Source organism: Aulostomus chinensis, chromosome 24 (assembly GCF_037954235.1).
Source record: "Aulostomus chinensis isolate RoL2024-O1b breed Wild chromosome 24, RoL_Achi_v1.0, whole genome shotgun sequence".
In the NCBI taxonomy this organism is placed as follows: domain Eukaryota; kingdom Metazoa; phylum Chordata; class Actinopteri; order Syngnathiformes; family Aulostomidae; genus Aulostomus; species Aulostomus chinensis.
In genome coordinates, this window is record NC_141343.1 from 1,064,909 (window position 1) to 1,080,103 (window position 15,195).

The following is a 15,195-nucleotide window of genomic DNA, read 5'->3' on the forward strand; positions in this document are numbered from 1 at the left end:
CACTGGATGCCTCATTAGCGCTGTTGTTCAGCCAGATTACAACTGAAGCAACCCAAAATATTTATTGTTTTGTAACTTCATACCTTGAAGAGAGTAACCGTGATGTCCAAACTCTCTGGGACCTGCCAAACCACGAGGCCTCTGTAGGGGTTCTTGATCCCCGGCTGCCAGCCATGAAGCTGTGAGGACGAAGTGACAGAAGTCTTAGTGATGGTATTTATGATGGCCTCTCTATGTCATCATCTGTTGGCGGGGCTGAAACATTGACTGCTGGAGGTGACCCTGCTCTTAACAGTTGGGTAGTGAAACGAAGTATACAACAGGACTGCACAATTTGCAGAAGTTGCCGGTCCTTAATTTTTTTTTTGTGCACGGATTTGCCCAAACATACACATTTTTGAGTTTAGAACCCAATGAATCAGCAGCCTAGTTTTCATGTCACTGTGAAGCAAATCACTTGAAAGTATAAAAAAAAATGGAAAAGTGAATTAGATGCATTTCCATCAATTTATTTATTGGGTCCGAAGATAGTGGTATAGGCAATGTACCCTAACGTGGCTGTAATAAAACGAAGAAGAAGTAAAGGTCAAAAACCAGAAACACAAGTGGTCACCCTGGCCATGTACTCATTACTCTGTATATTTATTTCACTGATGAGACTGAGGACTATTCTGGGCACCACAGTGGTCCACACGTGTCTGTTGTTGCTGTTACCAGCCATGTCGTTGCGCGCTATGACAACTTCAGCTGTCATTGGAGGTCAATGTGTCGGAACTTATTGGCAAATACACTCTTTAGCACACAAGTCAAAAACCACCTCAAACAAGCATGCATTTACAAATCTGAGGATTTTTTAAATTAATTGTAGCACTTCAATCACCCTTTAAATTCAATACTTTAAAAAGCGCTTAAAAACAGGGGAACAGAAACCCAGCTAATATCTTCCCCAAACAATTAGAGCCCAACCTGTTCTCTTCTAGGGGTGCATGATATGAAAACTTCGGCTGATGTCAGTGACCGGTTAATCGCTGCACTGTCCAATAGCTGTTATTTATAATAATCTGTATTAGAACATGTTCCTATGATATTTACCTTTTATAAATGCAAAAAAGAACATGTTGACCATGTGATAATCATCATTTCTCAAATACTGTTACTACTTCATATATTTCTTGGTACTGGAAATAAATAAATAAATAAATAAATAAATATATATGTGTGTGTGTGTGTGTGTGTGTGTGTGTGTGTGTGTGTGTGTGTGTGTGTGTGTGTGTATATATATATACACACACATATATACATATATGTATATATGCCTGTTGTCCCCTCAATAACTGATTGTCCATCACCACACTCACCCTACCAAACTTTTCTGGTTGTTTGTTCAACCAACTGAACAACTGATAAGAATACTGATCTCCTTGCAACAATGACAATCCAGAACTTTCCTAGTATTTTGGCCATTTTGGCAGGTGTGACAGCAGCGGGTTACCATGCTAATATCTACTTCCTTTTCTTACCTTTGTGCTGTGACGTCTGCTTCTTCGGATCCACACCACTCTCAATTTGTCCGGTTGCCTGGAATCACATGGACTTTTCAGCTAAACATGTCTTGATGCACGTCACCACTAGTTACAGTTTATCAGCATGAAATAGCATACAGATACTTGCATTCCAATAATTTAACACACACAGGAATATGGTAACAAGTCCCTGCCATCACCTTTCACTTCCTATTGCAGCTTGACTGATGACATTTTGTGGATATAAATAAAATGCCACAAGATACAAAGTGATAAATGCTAAGGACAGTAAACACTGGAATAATTTCTAACTATTAACTTAACAGGAAAATAAGAATCTTTGTCATCTACCATGCATCTATAAAGAGTGAATAAATTCTATCCTCAGTCGGCTGCCACGCTGGTCATCCTTAAATGGTGTCATGCGGTATTCAGGCACCCACCAAAAACACACTGATTATATAACTGGGTTAACCTCACCCAAACACGCACGCACACACACACACACACACACACACACACACACACATACACACAACTTTTCCTCAATTTCTTTGCTGTTTCCTGCTTTAGTGGTTTGATTGGTTAAATGAAAAAAATATGGATAAATATTCAAGCTGACTGCAGATTCCCACATTTGGGTCATACAGCCTTGTTGTTCTGTGACACAAAAAAAGGAACACAACTTAATCGACAATGTGATGAAACTGAACATTTCAGTCTCAGGTGCCTTTCTGTGCATGGCCTCATGGGTGTAAGAGCCTCCGTGTGACAAATTTCAAATGTGTTCAATGTGTTTCTAGCTTAACAGCATCATGACAAGCAGGTGACTAGCGTGCTTGCAGTGTTTTTGTGGGAAAGTATCACATTAGACAGTGGTCAAAATCCCAGCTAATCAGAGGGTGGACCCAAGTAAGCACATCCCTCTTCTTGTGAATGTCTGGTGTAATCTCTATCAGTAGTGTTGTCCCAGGAGAAAACCTCCTCTACTGTGGCATCAATAATCCTGAAAATCTGGTTGTTCAAACAAAACTTTTAAGTCCCTGATCAAATGACTGATTTCTCCCATGTATGCTAAGATGGTGACTGCTGTAATGTTACTGTTCACCGTGATTGCTATCTCAAAATAACTGTGTAACACCGGGGTATCACAGACTGTTGGAAACATGTATTTCTTGTTTGCTGAAATGTCATTAATGTCCTCTTGAAGATCCAAAATGCATTCATTCCAAGGTGTGTTAAATAAATTCATGCAATTCCATTGGCATTTTCCTCCAAAAATGTTGAAATATCCTGAGTTCCCTCAGGGTTTCCCTTTGAATTTTAAGGGACAGGATGAAGGTCTGCACATCCCAGCTCCTAGCCACTTTGAAATTTGAAATCCAAATTGATTTGAAAAAGTTTGAAGCAATCATCTTTCACTGTGTCTAAAAGTAGTGTGGCACACCAAAAATGCAGAAAGAGGTTTTATAGCTTCCCACTTCAGCTTTTAAATGGAGATGAGCAGCCACACCAGATGCAACAAACTGCACCGAGGATGTTACATCTGTTAGCGCTGCAGAAGCACACAAAAATGAGCAGATCTCACAATCAACTGACACTTTTGCTGACTGAATTGTTTGAATTTCTGAGCGAATTCTGTGTGAAACACAAAATCCATCTCTCACTTTCAGATTAACCTCCAAATAAAGTTGTTGAATCGAGCTGAATTAAATGCTAATTTATTTATCGATCATGTGACTACATGTATTTTTTTTTGGTTAGATCTCAGCTACAATCTTTTATTTAAAATTGGAGGAAATATTTTAATAGATGGGACGGCACGGTGGTGAAGTGGTTAGCATTATCGCCTCACAGCAAGACGGTTCTGGGTTCGAGTCCTGGCTTGGGCATGGAATCTTTCAGTGTGGAGTCTCCATGTTCTCCCTGTTCCTGCTGGGTTCTCTCTGGTACTCCGGCTTCCTCCCACAGTCCAAAGACATTAAGAGGGGACCAGGTTAATCCAGACTCTAAATTGACTGTAGGTGTGACTGTGAGTGTGAATGGTTCTGTCTCTATGTGTTGGCCCTGCGATGGAATGGTGACCTGTCCAGGGTGAACCCCGCCTCCCGTCCAAAGGCTGGTGGGACAGGCTCCACCCCCTACCCCCCCGCTACCCTTAACAGGATTAGTGGAAGAAAATGGATGGATGGTTTTAGATAGATAGATAGATTTGACATTAGTATTAGTGCAGCATGTACGCACAGAACAAAGGTAAAAACATAAATCTGGCAGCATCAACTGTGAAACATTATGAGCCTTAGAGATTAGTGCTTGTTGAACCCTGTTGGGAACAGAGTGCTTCCTTCTTAAGTTCCACGATGTTCATAACTGAGGCATGAATTAGTGAGAAAGGTGTGAGAGAGAGAGAGAGAGAGAGAGAGAGAGAGAGAGAGAGAGAGAGAGAGAGAGTGAAAGAAACATCCTGATGGAAAGACATGGATGCAACAATGAAATCCTACACCAGCTGCACTATTTATCTTGTGCCAGCCCAAACATGTGCACTTTTTTTTTGTAATAGCGCCGTTGGTGTATTGATGAGTGATATACAGAGTGTGATTTCATAAAAGGTAAATCTACAGAACACAAATATTAAACTCTGGTTTCATCTGTTTGATGTGTTTCACTTTTACAAAATGAAGGAATTCTTCTGACAGAGGAGTAGTTTTTCGCTCGACTATCTAAAGCTTCTGATAGTCCTCTGCCCTCTGGATGTGTTCTTTACTGATCGGTTCAGGAAGGCGGCCCGTCAAGCTGATCCACATTTTACGAATTCTTGTAACAGAGCGAGGACTGCAGCCTGTGATGTCCCTCATACATCAACCAGGAGGTGTATTTCTGTCTTAATAAAAAAAAAAAATCAGATCCGCTTAACCCAGCATAAATGGTGTTGTTTGGTTTGGTCCATCTTTGAGTTCCAATCTTGACTGACATCTGCCCAGCTACTGTCAGCTGGCGAACCTGTTAGTGTGTTAGCATTAGCATTAGCCTCTATATTTACAATGAGGCCACTGAGGCTTCAAAAAAACGTGGGTCCTCCAAATAAAATTGTTGAAATATTCTGGATAAATATGTTTGCTTGCCTGAAATTTGGAGCGATGTCACTCACACAGCTCATATTCAGATGCTAGATTCTGCAAAAGAACATGTGATTTTGCGCAGATATTCTTTGGTTTTCCTCATCATTTTTTTTTAATCACTACACATATTTCTCATCTCAGCAAAGCAAATGGTCCTTTGCATTATCATGAATTTTTTCTTTCTCCTTGTATTTCAACTTGTATTTTTATGCACAAACCTTAAAAAAATACATAAAAGTTAGGTGAGAAGGATCTTATTGAATCCAAGAATTCTTCTCCAGCTCTTCCTTGGTGTCTTTTACAAAATAATAAACCGGCATAACTATAAATGCAAAGTTTCCATACTTAAAACTGACCAATTGTCTCAAAATAAAATAATAACTATCCATCAGTGGACTCATGATAGAGAGTTGCTGATGTGACTCGTGACTTTCAATGTCACACAACACAAAAATGATTAGAACTAGAACAGACACTGTTTCAAAGGCAGTAAATGCTTAAATATTTCCTAATTTTACACAGACAAATGGTGAGGCTGTCTCAAGTGTACGCCAATAAATCACAGCTTTTATTAATTAATAAAATTAGTCAAGTTTTGTCGTCCTTTGGTGTGAAGCTAAACCATATTTTATTGTGCTAAGATTTTTTTAAACTGGTAATAAATTGTGTCTTAAATACGTCATATTAGTGAAGGTAGTGTTTTGTTGATTTCTAAAACACTGATAAGCTGCAGTGACAGTTAGTTGGATAGATTTTTGTCATGTGCTTAATGTCAGTTTCTCATCATATCGCAGAGGCACCAGCACACAAGATTCAAGCCCTGGAAGCAGCTTTGCACAGCACAGCAACATCCCAGGATGAGAAGTCACATCTCAACATAAAGTTACCAGTGGGTCCCTAAACAACAGGCCAGTGACTGACACACAGGTTTTAAACAGGTAATGGTGACAGTGTTGGAGGAACCAGTTACTGACAAGTCAACAGATGGTGTTATTTTCTCAGTGCTACACCACAGGGTATGTTGCTACTCCATAGGGTAAGTTGCTACACCATATGATATACGCTACACCATTGGGTATGTTGCTTCCCCCTTCATGTTGTTATTACACTGTAGGGTATGTTGCTACACTGTGGGGTATGTTGCTACACTGTAGGGTATGTTGCTACACTGTAGGGTATATTACTACACTGTAGGGTATATTGCTACACTGTAGGGTATGTTTCTTTCCCCTTACTGTATGTTGCTACACTGTTGGATATATTGCTGCACTGTAGGGTATGTTGCTACACTGTAGGGTATGTTGCTACACTGCAGGGTATATTACTACACTGTAGGGTATGTTGCTACACTGTAGGGTATATTGCTACACTGTAGGGTATGTTTCTTTCCCCTTACTGTATGTTGCTACACTGTTGGATATATTGCTGCACTGTAGGGTATGCTGCTACACTGTAGGGTATATTGCTACACTGTAGGGTATGTTGCTACACTGTAGGGTATGTTGCTACACTGTAGGGTATATTGCTACACTGTAGGGTATGTTGCTACACTGTAGGGTATATTGCTACACTGTAGGGTATGTTGCTACACTGTAGGGTATATTGCTACACTGTAGGGTATATTGCTACACTGTAGGGTATGTTTCTTTCCCCTTACTGTATGTTGCTACACTGTTGGATATATTGCTGCACTGTAGGGTATGCTGCTACACTGTAGGGTATATTGCTACACTGTAGGGTATGTTGCTACACTGTAGGGTATGTTGCTACACTGTAGGGTATATTGCTACACTGTAGGGTATGTTGCTACACTGTAGGGTATATTGCTACACTGTAGGGTATGTTGCTACACTGTAGGGTATATTGCTACACTGTAGGGTATATTGCTACACTGTAGGGTATGTTTCTTTCCCCTTACTGTATGTTGCTACACTGTAGGGTATATTGCTACACTGTAGGGTATGTTTCTTTCACCTTACTGTATGTTGCTACACTGTTGGCTATATTGCTACACTGTAGGGTATGTTGCTACACTGTAGGGTATATTGCTACACTGTAGGGTATATTGCTACACTGTAGGGTATGTTTCTTTCCCCTTACTGTATGTTGCTACACTGTTGGGTATGTTGCTACACTGTAGGGTATGTTGCTACACTGTAGGGTATATTGCTACACTGTAGGGTATATTGCTACACTGTAGGGTATGCTGCTACACTGTAGGGTATATTGCTACACTGTAGGGTATGTTGATACACTGTAGGGTATATTGCTACACTGTACGGTATGTTTCTTTCCCCTTACTGTATGTTGCTACACTGTTGGGTATATTGCTGCACTGTAGGGTATGTTGCTACACTGTAGGGTATGTTGCTACACTGTAGGGTATGTTGCTACACTGTAGGGTATGTTTCTTTCCTCTTACTGTATGTTGCTACACTGTTGGGTATATGGCTACACTGTAGGGTATGTTGCTACACTGTAGGGTATGTTGCTACACTGAAGGGTATATTGCTACACTGTAGGGTATGTTTCTTTCCCCTTACTGTATGTTGCTACACTGTTGGGTATGTTGCTACACTGTAGGGTATGTTGCTACACTGTAGGGTATATTGCTACACTGTAGGGTATATTGCTACACTGTAGGGTATGTTTCTTTCCCCTTACTGTATGTTGCTACACTGTAGGGTATATTGCTACACTGCAGGGTATGTTGCTACACTGTAGGGTATGTTGCTACACTGTAGGGTATATTGCTACACTGTAGGGTATGTTTCTTTCCCCTTACTGTATGTTGCTACACTGTGGGGTATGTTGCTACACTGTAGGGTATATTGCTACACTGTAGGGTATATTGCTACACTGTAGGGTATATTGCTACACTGTAGGGTATATTGCTACACTGTAGGGTATGTTGCTACACTGTAGGGTATATTGCTACACTGTAGGGTATGTTTCTTTCCCCTTACTGTATGTTGCTACACTGTTGGGTATATTGTTACATTGTAGGGTATGTTGCTACACTGTAGGCTATACTGCTACACTGTAGGGTATGTTTCTTTCCCCTTACTGTATGTTGCTACACTGTTGGGTATATTGCTGCACTGTAGGGTATGTTGCTACACTGTAGGGTATGTTGCTACACTGTAGTGTATATTGCTACACTGTAGGGTATGTTGCTACACTGTTGGGTATATTGCTGCACTGTAGGTTATGTTGCTACACTGTAGGGTATGTTGCTACACTGTAGTGTATATTGCTACACTGTAGGGTATGTTGCTACACTGTTGTGTATATTGCTGCACTGTAGGGTATGTTGCTACACTGTTGGGTATATTGCTACACTGTAGGGTATGTTGCTACACTGTAGGGTATGTTTCTTTCCCCTTATTGTATGTTGCTACACTGTAGTGTATGTCCCTACACTGTAGGGTATGTTGCTTCCCCCTAAGTGTATGTTGCTACACCATATGGTATGTTGCTACACCATAGAGTACGTTGCTACATTGTAGGATATATTACTACTCCATGGGGTACACTGCTCCACCATAGGTTATTTTGCCATATCGCAGGGTATATTGCTACATGTATCGATTCTGAAACCACAGCATCAGTTTAATGCACAAGTATAAATCAAGCCTAACTATTAAGATTAATCTCTCTCATCCTGCTACCTCTTCAAGGTATTTTTTTTGTCATGATTATGTCACAATGTGGTACACATTTGGCAAGTATCTTGAGTATCTACTTCAATAATTTAAATTAAAAAAAAAAACTTTTAGTCCGGCCATCAATTTTTCAAGAATTTTACATTTGAATGCCTCATGTCACTGGAGCAAAGCATGTCTTTTAACGTGCTACACAGTTGCATAGCTGATCAGAGTTCAAAAGTAACTTTGCTGTTGACCAGACAAATGGCTGGTGGAGCATTGAATCTTTAAAATTCACCAGCCACTTAGTAGATTACTAATCTTGAGCCCTGTCTACACATCATACACACTTGAACTCTGGGATTTCAGGTTCCCAATTTTAGACGGTACAAGGATATGCATCAACATGATAGTTCAGAATGAACTCCACAAACACTTCCACAGACAGAGAAGTGGGCGAATGTCACTTAAAATGAAAATGATGTTCACACAGCATGTCTCCTCCCTCATTGTCACACACCACACACATACACACACAACTCCACAGGCTCATAACTACCTCTGGTGACATCAGTGTACAAAACAGAAACCACCTGACTTCTACATTTCTAGTAATTAAGTACAAGTTTACGGAGGACCTTCGCGATAATGTAAGTGATATAATATAATCCTCAGCTTTAGATGTGTGTATGTATGCATGTATGAAAAATTGACAACATATCATCAACAGCAACAACCCCACCACACATTTCCACATCATAAAACAACTCCTCTATTCTTTCTGTCTTAGACTGACAATGGATTGATTCACTTTCCATATATTTTATGTGTCATAACTACTACTGAGTGCCTTAAGGGAGATTTAAACTATGACACAAGAACAAGTAGAGAGTATCACTAATCACACATGGTTTAACTGGGTCTAAACACACTCTCCGACGGGGTGCGTCAGATGCGTGTTGATACTGGTCGGTGTGTATTATACTTGCTGGGGAAGTACATAAACAAAGTGACAGGAGGGTTGGCCACTCTGTGAGCCAGAGCTGGAGGATTGGAAACTCATGCTGACGGCACAGTGACTAACGATCCTGGAATTAAAGGCTAAAACAAGACAGCTCAAAGAACCTGGCCTCGATGGTCTTAGAAAATTCTGACGTAGAACCTGATCAAACATGAGGGTCCTACGAGTACAATATATATATATATATATATATATATATACACACACACACGCACACACACAGCCATTTTCTTCCGCTTCTTCCTGTTAAGGGTTGCGGGGGGGTTGGACCCTATCCCAGTGGCTATGGGCAAGAGGCGGCGTACACCCCTTGACAGGTCGCCAGTCCATCAGCCTAGTCCCCATTTGTATGTCTTTGGATGGTTGGAAGAAGCCGGAGTACCAGAGAGAACCCACGCAGGCACGGGGAGAACATGGAAACTCCACACAGAAAGACCCCGTGCCCGAGCTGGGACTCAAACCCGGAACCTTCTTGCCTTCTGTGAGGTGACATATATAAATATATATATACTAGTGACATATATAAATATATATATTATATTTTTATATTATACACACTTTTTTATATTATATTAATATATACTATATATATATATATATATATATATATATATATATATATATATGTATATGTATATATATATATATATATATATATATATATATACACACACACACACACACACACACACACACACACACACACACACACCAGCTCTGTCATAAACACACTGAGCTTCTAGTAAGGGGAGGAACAAAGAGGAAGTCTGTGTGTGTGGCGGTGCTGAGTGAAGCTGTGTGTCAACTGCAGGCGAGGACGGCACCGTTGGTATCGGTACTTTTGCAAATGAGTATCTCATCTGAATACTAATTCTTTTACTGAACAATATCTGGGTATCGATACTTTTGATAACCCTAGTTCTGGTCCAGATCTTCACATTTTGGGGCCCATAAGGTGTATTATCATTATCAGCAATATTACTACTACTTCTACATTACTTCGGCTACTTATAATAATAATTCAAAAATAAATCACTCACTGTTAATGGAGTTTTCTTATCATAGTTATGAATATTTATTGTCTGATATATCAATAAATATGATGTATCTAATTATCTTTAATTATGAAAACATAGTCAATAATATAATTATTAAGATAAAATACTATAAAGAGTGATTTACAGTTTGGACCCTGTTTGGATGTTGGTGGTGTGAATGAGCCACTCCCCTGTTTACCTGAAGGACCCGGTGATACATTGATAATATATTGGTATTATATTGAGAGTGGTTCTTTCCTAGTTTTAAAGGCTGCATTGCAGTAACATTGTGTAATTTTGTGAACTAACAAGATTCTCTCACTCACATAGCCATTCTACCAACATTCTTTTCTGATATACAAATATTTTTACAACTACTTTGGCAGATATTTAATGATATTATCTGTATAAAAACAAGTTCAAATTATATTTACATGACTAAAACACATGTAAACATTGTAAACCTTCAAAAAACGTTTTTCTTCATGGGATTGTTTCCTCATTATTTATGACACATGTCATAAATGACAAGACGGATAGCAATGACTTGCAGATGTTATCATGCACCCCCCCCCCCCAAAAAAAATGATCAAACTCATCAAAATTCTTCACCGTTTCCCCCACTACACTGCCCCCCACTAACACTATCATGTCATCCCTCCAGAGTTGGTTCATGGGTGCAACCGTTAAGCTTAATATTAATATTAAAACAGCAGAGGCGGAAATGATGGGGCGTGCGCTTGCTCTCTCTCTCTCTCTCTCTCTCCCTCCCTCTCTCTCTATCCATCTATCTATCTATCTATCCCTCTATCTATCTAGCTATCTCTGCAGACTCCCCAGTGGTTCTGTATCAAGGAGTGTCACCGTGTTTTCATCAAACTCAATAGGAAAGGCAACAGTTGAGCCACATCCGGCCATCTTCACCCAGAATCAGCAGCCCGGAGCACAAGTGTGTGTTTGGTTTCTCTCAGTAATAATGATGATGAAATAGGAGGAGCGGCAGTAACACTCATGGTAGTTGGAGTATGACTGAACTGACTCTCCTAAAGTCGGTTTTAACAGTGACCACCTGAGGAAAATAAAAGCCTGAATATTTCTGATGGAGTTTGGCACTAGTTTCTCTAAGCATGCGAGATGACGTCAGTCCCTTTAACTGTTTTTCTATCAACTAAATCATCTTGTTATAATCATTACTCACCATTTATTGGTGCATTCTATCATCAATTCGTGGAAGGAGGCAGCAAACTGGAACTTGGACGCTCTCTTTCCCACCCGCTGAAGACGCTTCCATACCGAAGTCATTGCCGCGTTGTTGTTGTTTTTTTAATGATTCTTTAAAAAATACGATTAACCGACATGAATTCGGTGTGTCCGAGCTCCTGCGACCCTCCTGCTGGGACTTCACCGGGGATACGCTCCACCTGCCCCGCTGAACACCTCTCTTCTCCGGCGACGTGAACGCACCGCTGGCCGGTGGGTACTCAAGCTGCTAAACAAACAGACGCCTCAAGTGAGAGTTACCATGAAGCTAGCCGGGATACACCGGAAACTGAGAAATCAGGATATTCACAATAAAACCAAAGTCGAGAATAGTTATTCTAGAGTGCCGACACTTTTACCTTGGTAGACCAAAACTCCATTAAATGGTGGACTATAAATTATATTGTCAAAAACAACTTTCTTCCTTGTACTAATAACTCTGCACCTTTATTTTATTTCCTAATTTCCAGCACCAAACTGACATCCTGCAAATAGTGTCACTCTACACTCTGGTCAAGTTTCAAGAACATTATAATTTGAGATCCAGCACATTTAAAGAACATTTTTGCCTCACAAAAAAAGAATAAACAGTGGATTATATAATATGATGTATTTAACTATGTATTCTAACTATTTTAGTGTTAATATCTGTTTTTGTTACATTTTATTTTGGTTGTTTTGGTTTTTCAAATGGTGGGCAAATCTAGCAATTTTGACAGGCTGAATTTGGCCCCAGGCCCTGCTCAGGTTTTCCCTGACATGAAACAAAGGTGCCCTTGAAAGCTTATTTTTGATTAGTATTCTTTGATACATTTTTTTAACAGCTTCGAACTCCATCATTTGCATTTACATATATTCAGAGTTCTAATTTTTATACTTTTTTAAATACTTAGATTTTTTTTTTAATGGTAAAAAAAGGTGAAATTTTAAAATTATTCCTTAATAATTTGGCTCTAAAGTGTGCTTTGGGGCGAAGCTCTGGCAGCTCTATGGTTGCAAAATGCCAACAAGATGAAGTTGGAGCCTAAAAATGGGACTCCGCCCACCAACGTGTGACATATTGACTCAATCTAGTCAGTGACGTGTGTGAGGGACACATACAGTGGCCAAAAAAGTCTTTCCAACTAACAAACAGAAGTCATTTAAAGGATTTTTCTCAGAATCACTTAAACCATAAATGACACTTTCAACCATCCAGTTCTTGATCCATCAGGTCCATTCAAGTCTGGAAAGTTCAGAAGAGACATCAGATTAATGGGTGTAACAGGAAGTACAAGAAGTAAACCAGCAGGAAAGCAAATGAAATATTTACTTTCATTATTCTATCTGTTCTATTTTTATGAAGAAGACAATCCTTTCCTCTTTATAATCTTCAGATGAATACTAATAATCCATATAATTACTCTCTCAAAATGTATGAATTATCACTTTTAATACTGCATTGTGATATGAAACACCAAAACAATCTGCACTTCTGTTGAGCATGACTTCCTGTTTCACTCGCATTTATTATTGCAAGCTTGATGAAGCTAAAAGGAGATAATCTGTTTAACAAGTGGCACCAACAGTGACCTCACGGTCTCCAAAATGACGCCATAATCCTCCGCATGGTGCCTTGTTGTTGATTATGTAAAGTCACTAAAGCTTAGAAATAAAAACCATCTTAAAATATCTAGAAGCGGTTCAACTAGAAAATGAAAGTTTCAGTTTCTCTGTAATATTTAGCCTCATACTACTGGAGATATGAAGATATTGACTTTGCTTAGTTCACATACAGAACATTACTTTTCCTCTGTCCAAGGTTACAGACGTCATTTTGTTTTATATACTCATAAATAACAGAAGCAAACCGTCTTCCCTGCCTCACTCGGACTCCTGCACAAGATATCAAAATATCAGAATGAAAAACACATACAATAGCCAGACAGTGATTGACTGGTGTGTTCACATTAATCCGAATATGAAATAAAATAAGATAAACCTTTATTCATCCCTCAGTGGGGAAATTGGAAATTGAACTGTTACAGCAGCAGAAAAAGTGCAGAGCAATAAACAGCAGAAACCATAATAAACTACAGTAAAAAAAATGATAACACACTCTCATAAAATGCAATCAACTACAATAAATACTAGCAGCAAAAGTCTAATAAATGATCAGTGGGTCAAACAGGGAAAGACCCCACTCTCCCCATACAGGCACAGTGCGCGTGCGAGCACACACACACACAGTCTCACACACACACACACACACACACACACACACACACGTACACACACGCACACACACCCTCATCAGGATGTCCAGTTGAGTCTATTTATAATCTGCCACTGACACATAGAGCAGCTGTGAATATAAAGTAGCTTCTGAGAACACAAACTTCACAGCCAGATCACATATCAAGATTATAGATCTTCATTTTATGCATAGTCATAAACATATTACTAAAAAACAGGCCTGTAATATAAATTTCATGGCAAATATTAGTGGAGTACCATGTTCACGTCACCATTGGTGATGGAAAACTGTTAGATATTGATTTTTTACTGTTTTTTAGTATTTGGGTCAAATTGGAAACCATTTTGATTCATTTTCATGTTCTTTGTTATGATCTTGATGTAGTACATGAGGACATACTGCGGTAAATATATAACTGAAAGGCTTTTCCAAATGTTTTTTTTTTAACGTTAACATGTATTTTTCTGTCCGATCAAAATGTGATTACCATCGAAACCTGTTTTAATAAAGCTTAAATCATAAAAATCCAATATGCATAAGTTTGTATGAATGTAATATTGAAAAGTCACACAATGCTAGTGGTTTAACAAAATATTCATGTACCAAATGTGTCCCAGTTGACCCACCTCCTGTTCTGTCTTCACATCTGGGCTGCATGTGTTCTTATCTACTTCCAAACTTTCAATGCATCAGCAGGAAGAACATTTATGCTGGTCACAGAAAACGTACAACCCAGAAACTCTTGTTCTGAGTCACACGAGGAAATCGTGTCGTATCTGTGTTTTATTTACTATGTGGTGATGTGATGTGAAAATACAATGATCGTTCAACTCCACAGCACCGTATGAATGAGAAACCAAACGACACCTCTTTACACTGGAAATGTTCCCAGGAGATTACATGTAATGTTCTTTTGAGGAAGTTTTGAATACGTTCCTGGAATCAAAACATAACTAATAATAATAGCAATAACAAACTTTGATCTTTTTAGCAGCTTTCACACAAAGATTGCAGCTCAAGTGCTTTACAACAAAGGGAAAAAAAAACTTTAAAATCATATTAAATGTAGGTTAAAATTCTCCAAAAAAAAAAAAACTTTTCCAAAGATTGGTCAAGATTATAGTTGAAATATTATCAGAGTCAGATTTTTAAAATGAGTCAAACATGAATGGAACAAAGTCATTAGATGCACAAAACCTGCAGACAAAAGTCATAATAAATATCTTTTTTTTCAGGTATATCTTCCTAAAATATGGCACAGACTCAGTCGACCTGCAGTATTGGACGAGAGCACGTTGTCTCTCCGTCACACGCTCTCCTCGTCTCCATCTGTTGCCGAGTGACAGAGCGAG

At 39.1% G+C, this 15,195-nt stretch overlaps 1 protein-coding gene across 11 annotated transcripts in view; it reads right to left on the reverse strand.

The window, feature by feature from the left end:
• ehbp1l1a (EH domain binding protein 1-like 1a) overlaps positions 1 to 11,857 on the reverse strand; it is a 51,671-nt gene extending 39,814 nt beyond the window's left edge. For all 11 annotated transcript variants that reach the window (XR_015111704.1, XM_086196595.1, XM_086196594.1 and 8 more), the window contains exons 1-3: positions 11,546 to 11,857; positions 1,521 to 1,578; positions 84 to 179 (exon numbers count right to left, since the gene is read on the reverse strand). Coding sequence is in view for 10 of the 11 variants with exons in the window: in XM_086196595.1 (XP_086052721.1) it covers positions 84 to 179; positions 1,521 to 1,578; positions 11,546 to 11,649 (258 nt within the window). In the remaining variant the exon portion in view is untranslated. The remainder of the gene's footprint in view (positions 1 to 83; positions 180 to 1,520; positions 1,579 to 11,545) is intronic.
• Between the last annotated feature and the right edge of the window lie 3,338 nt (positions 11,858 to 15,195).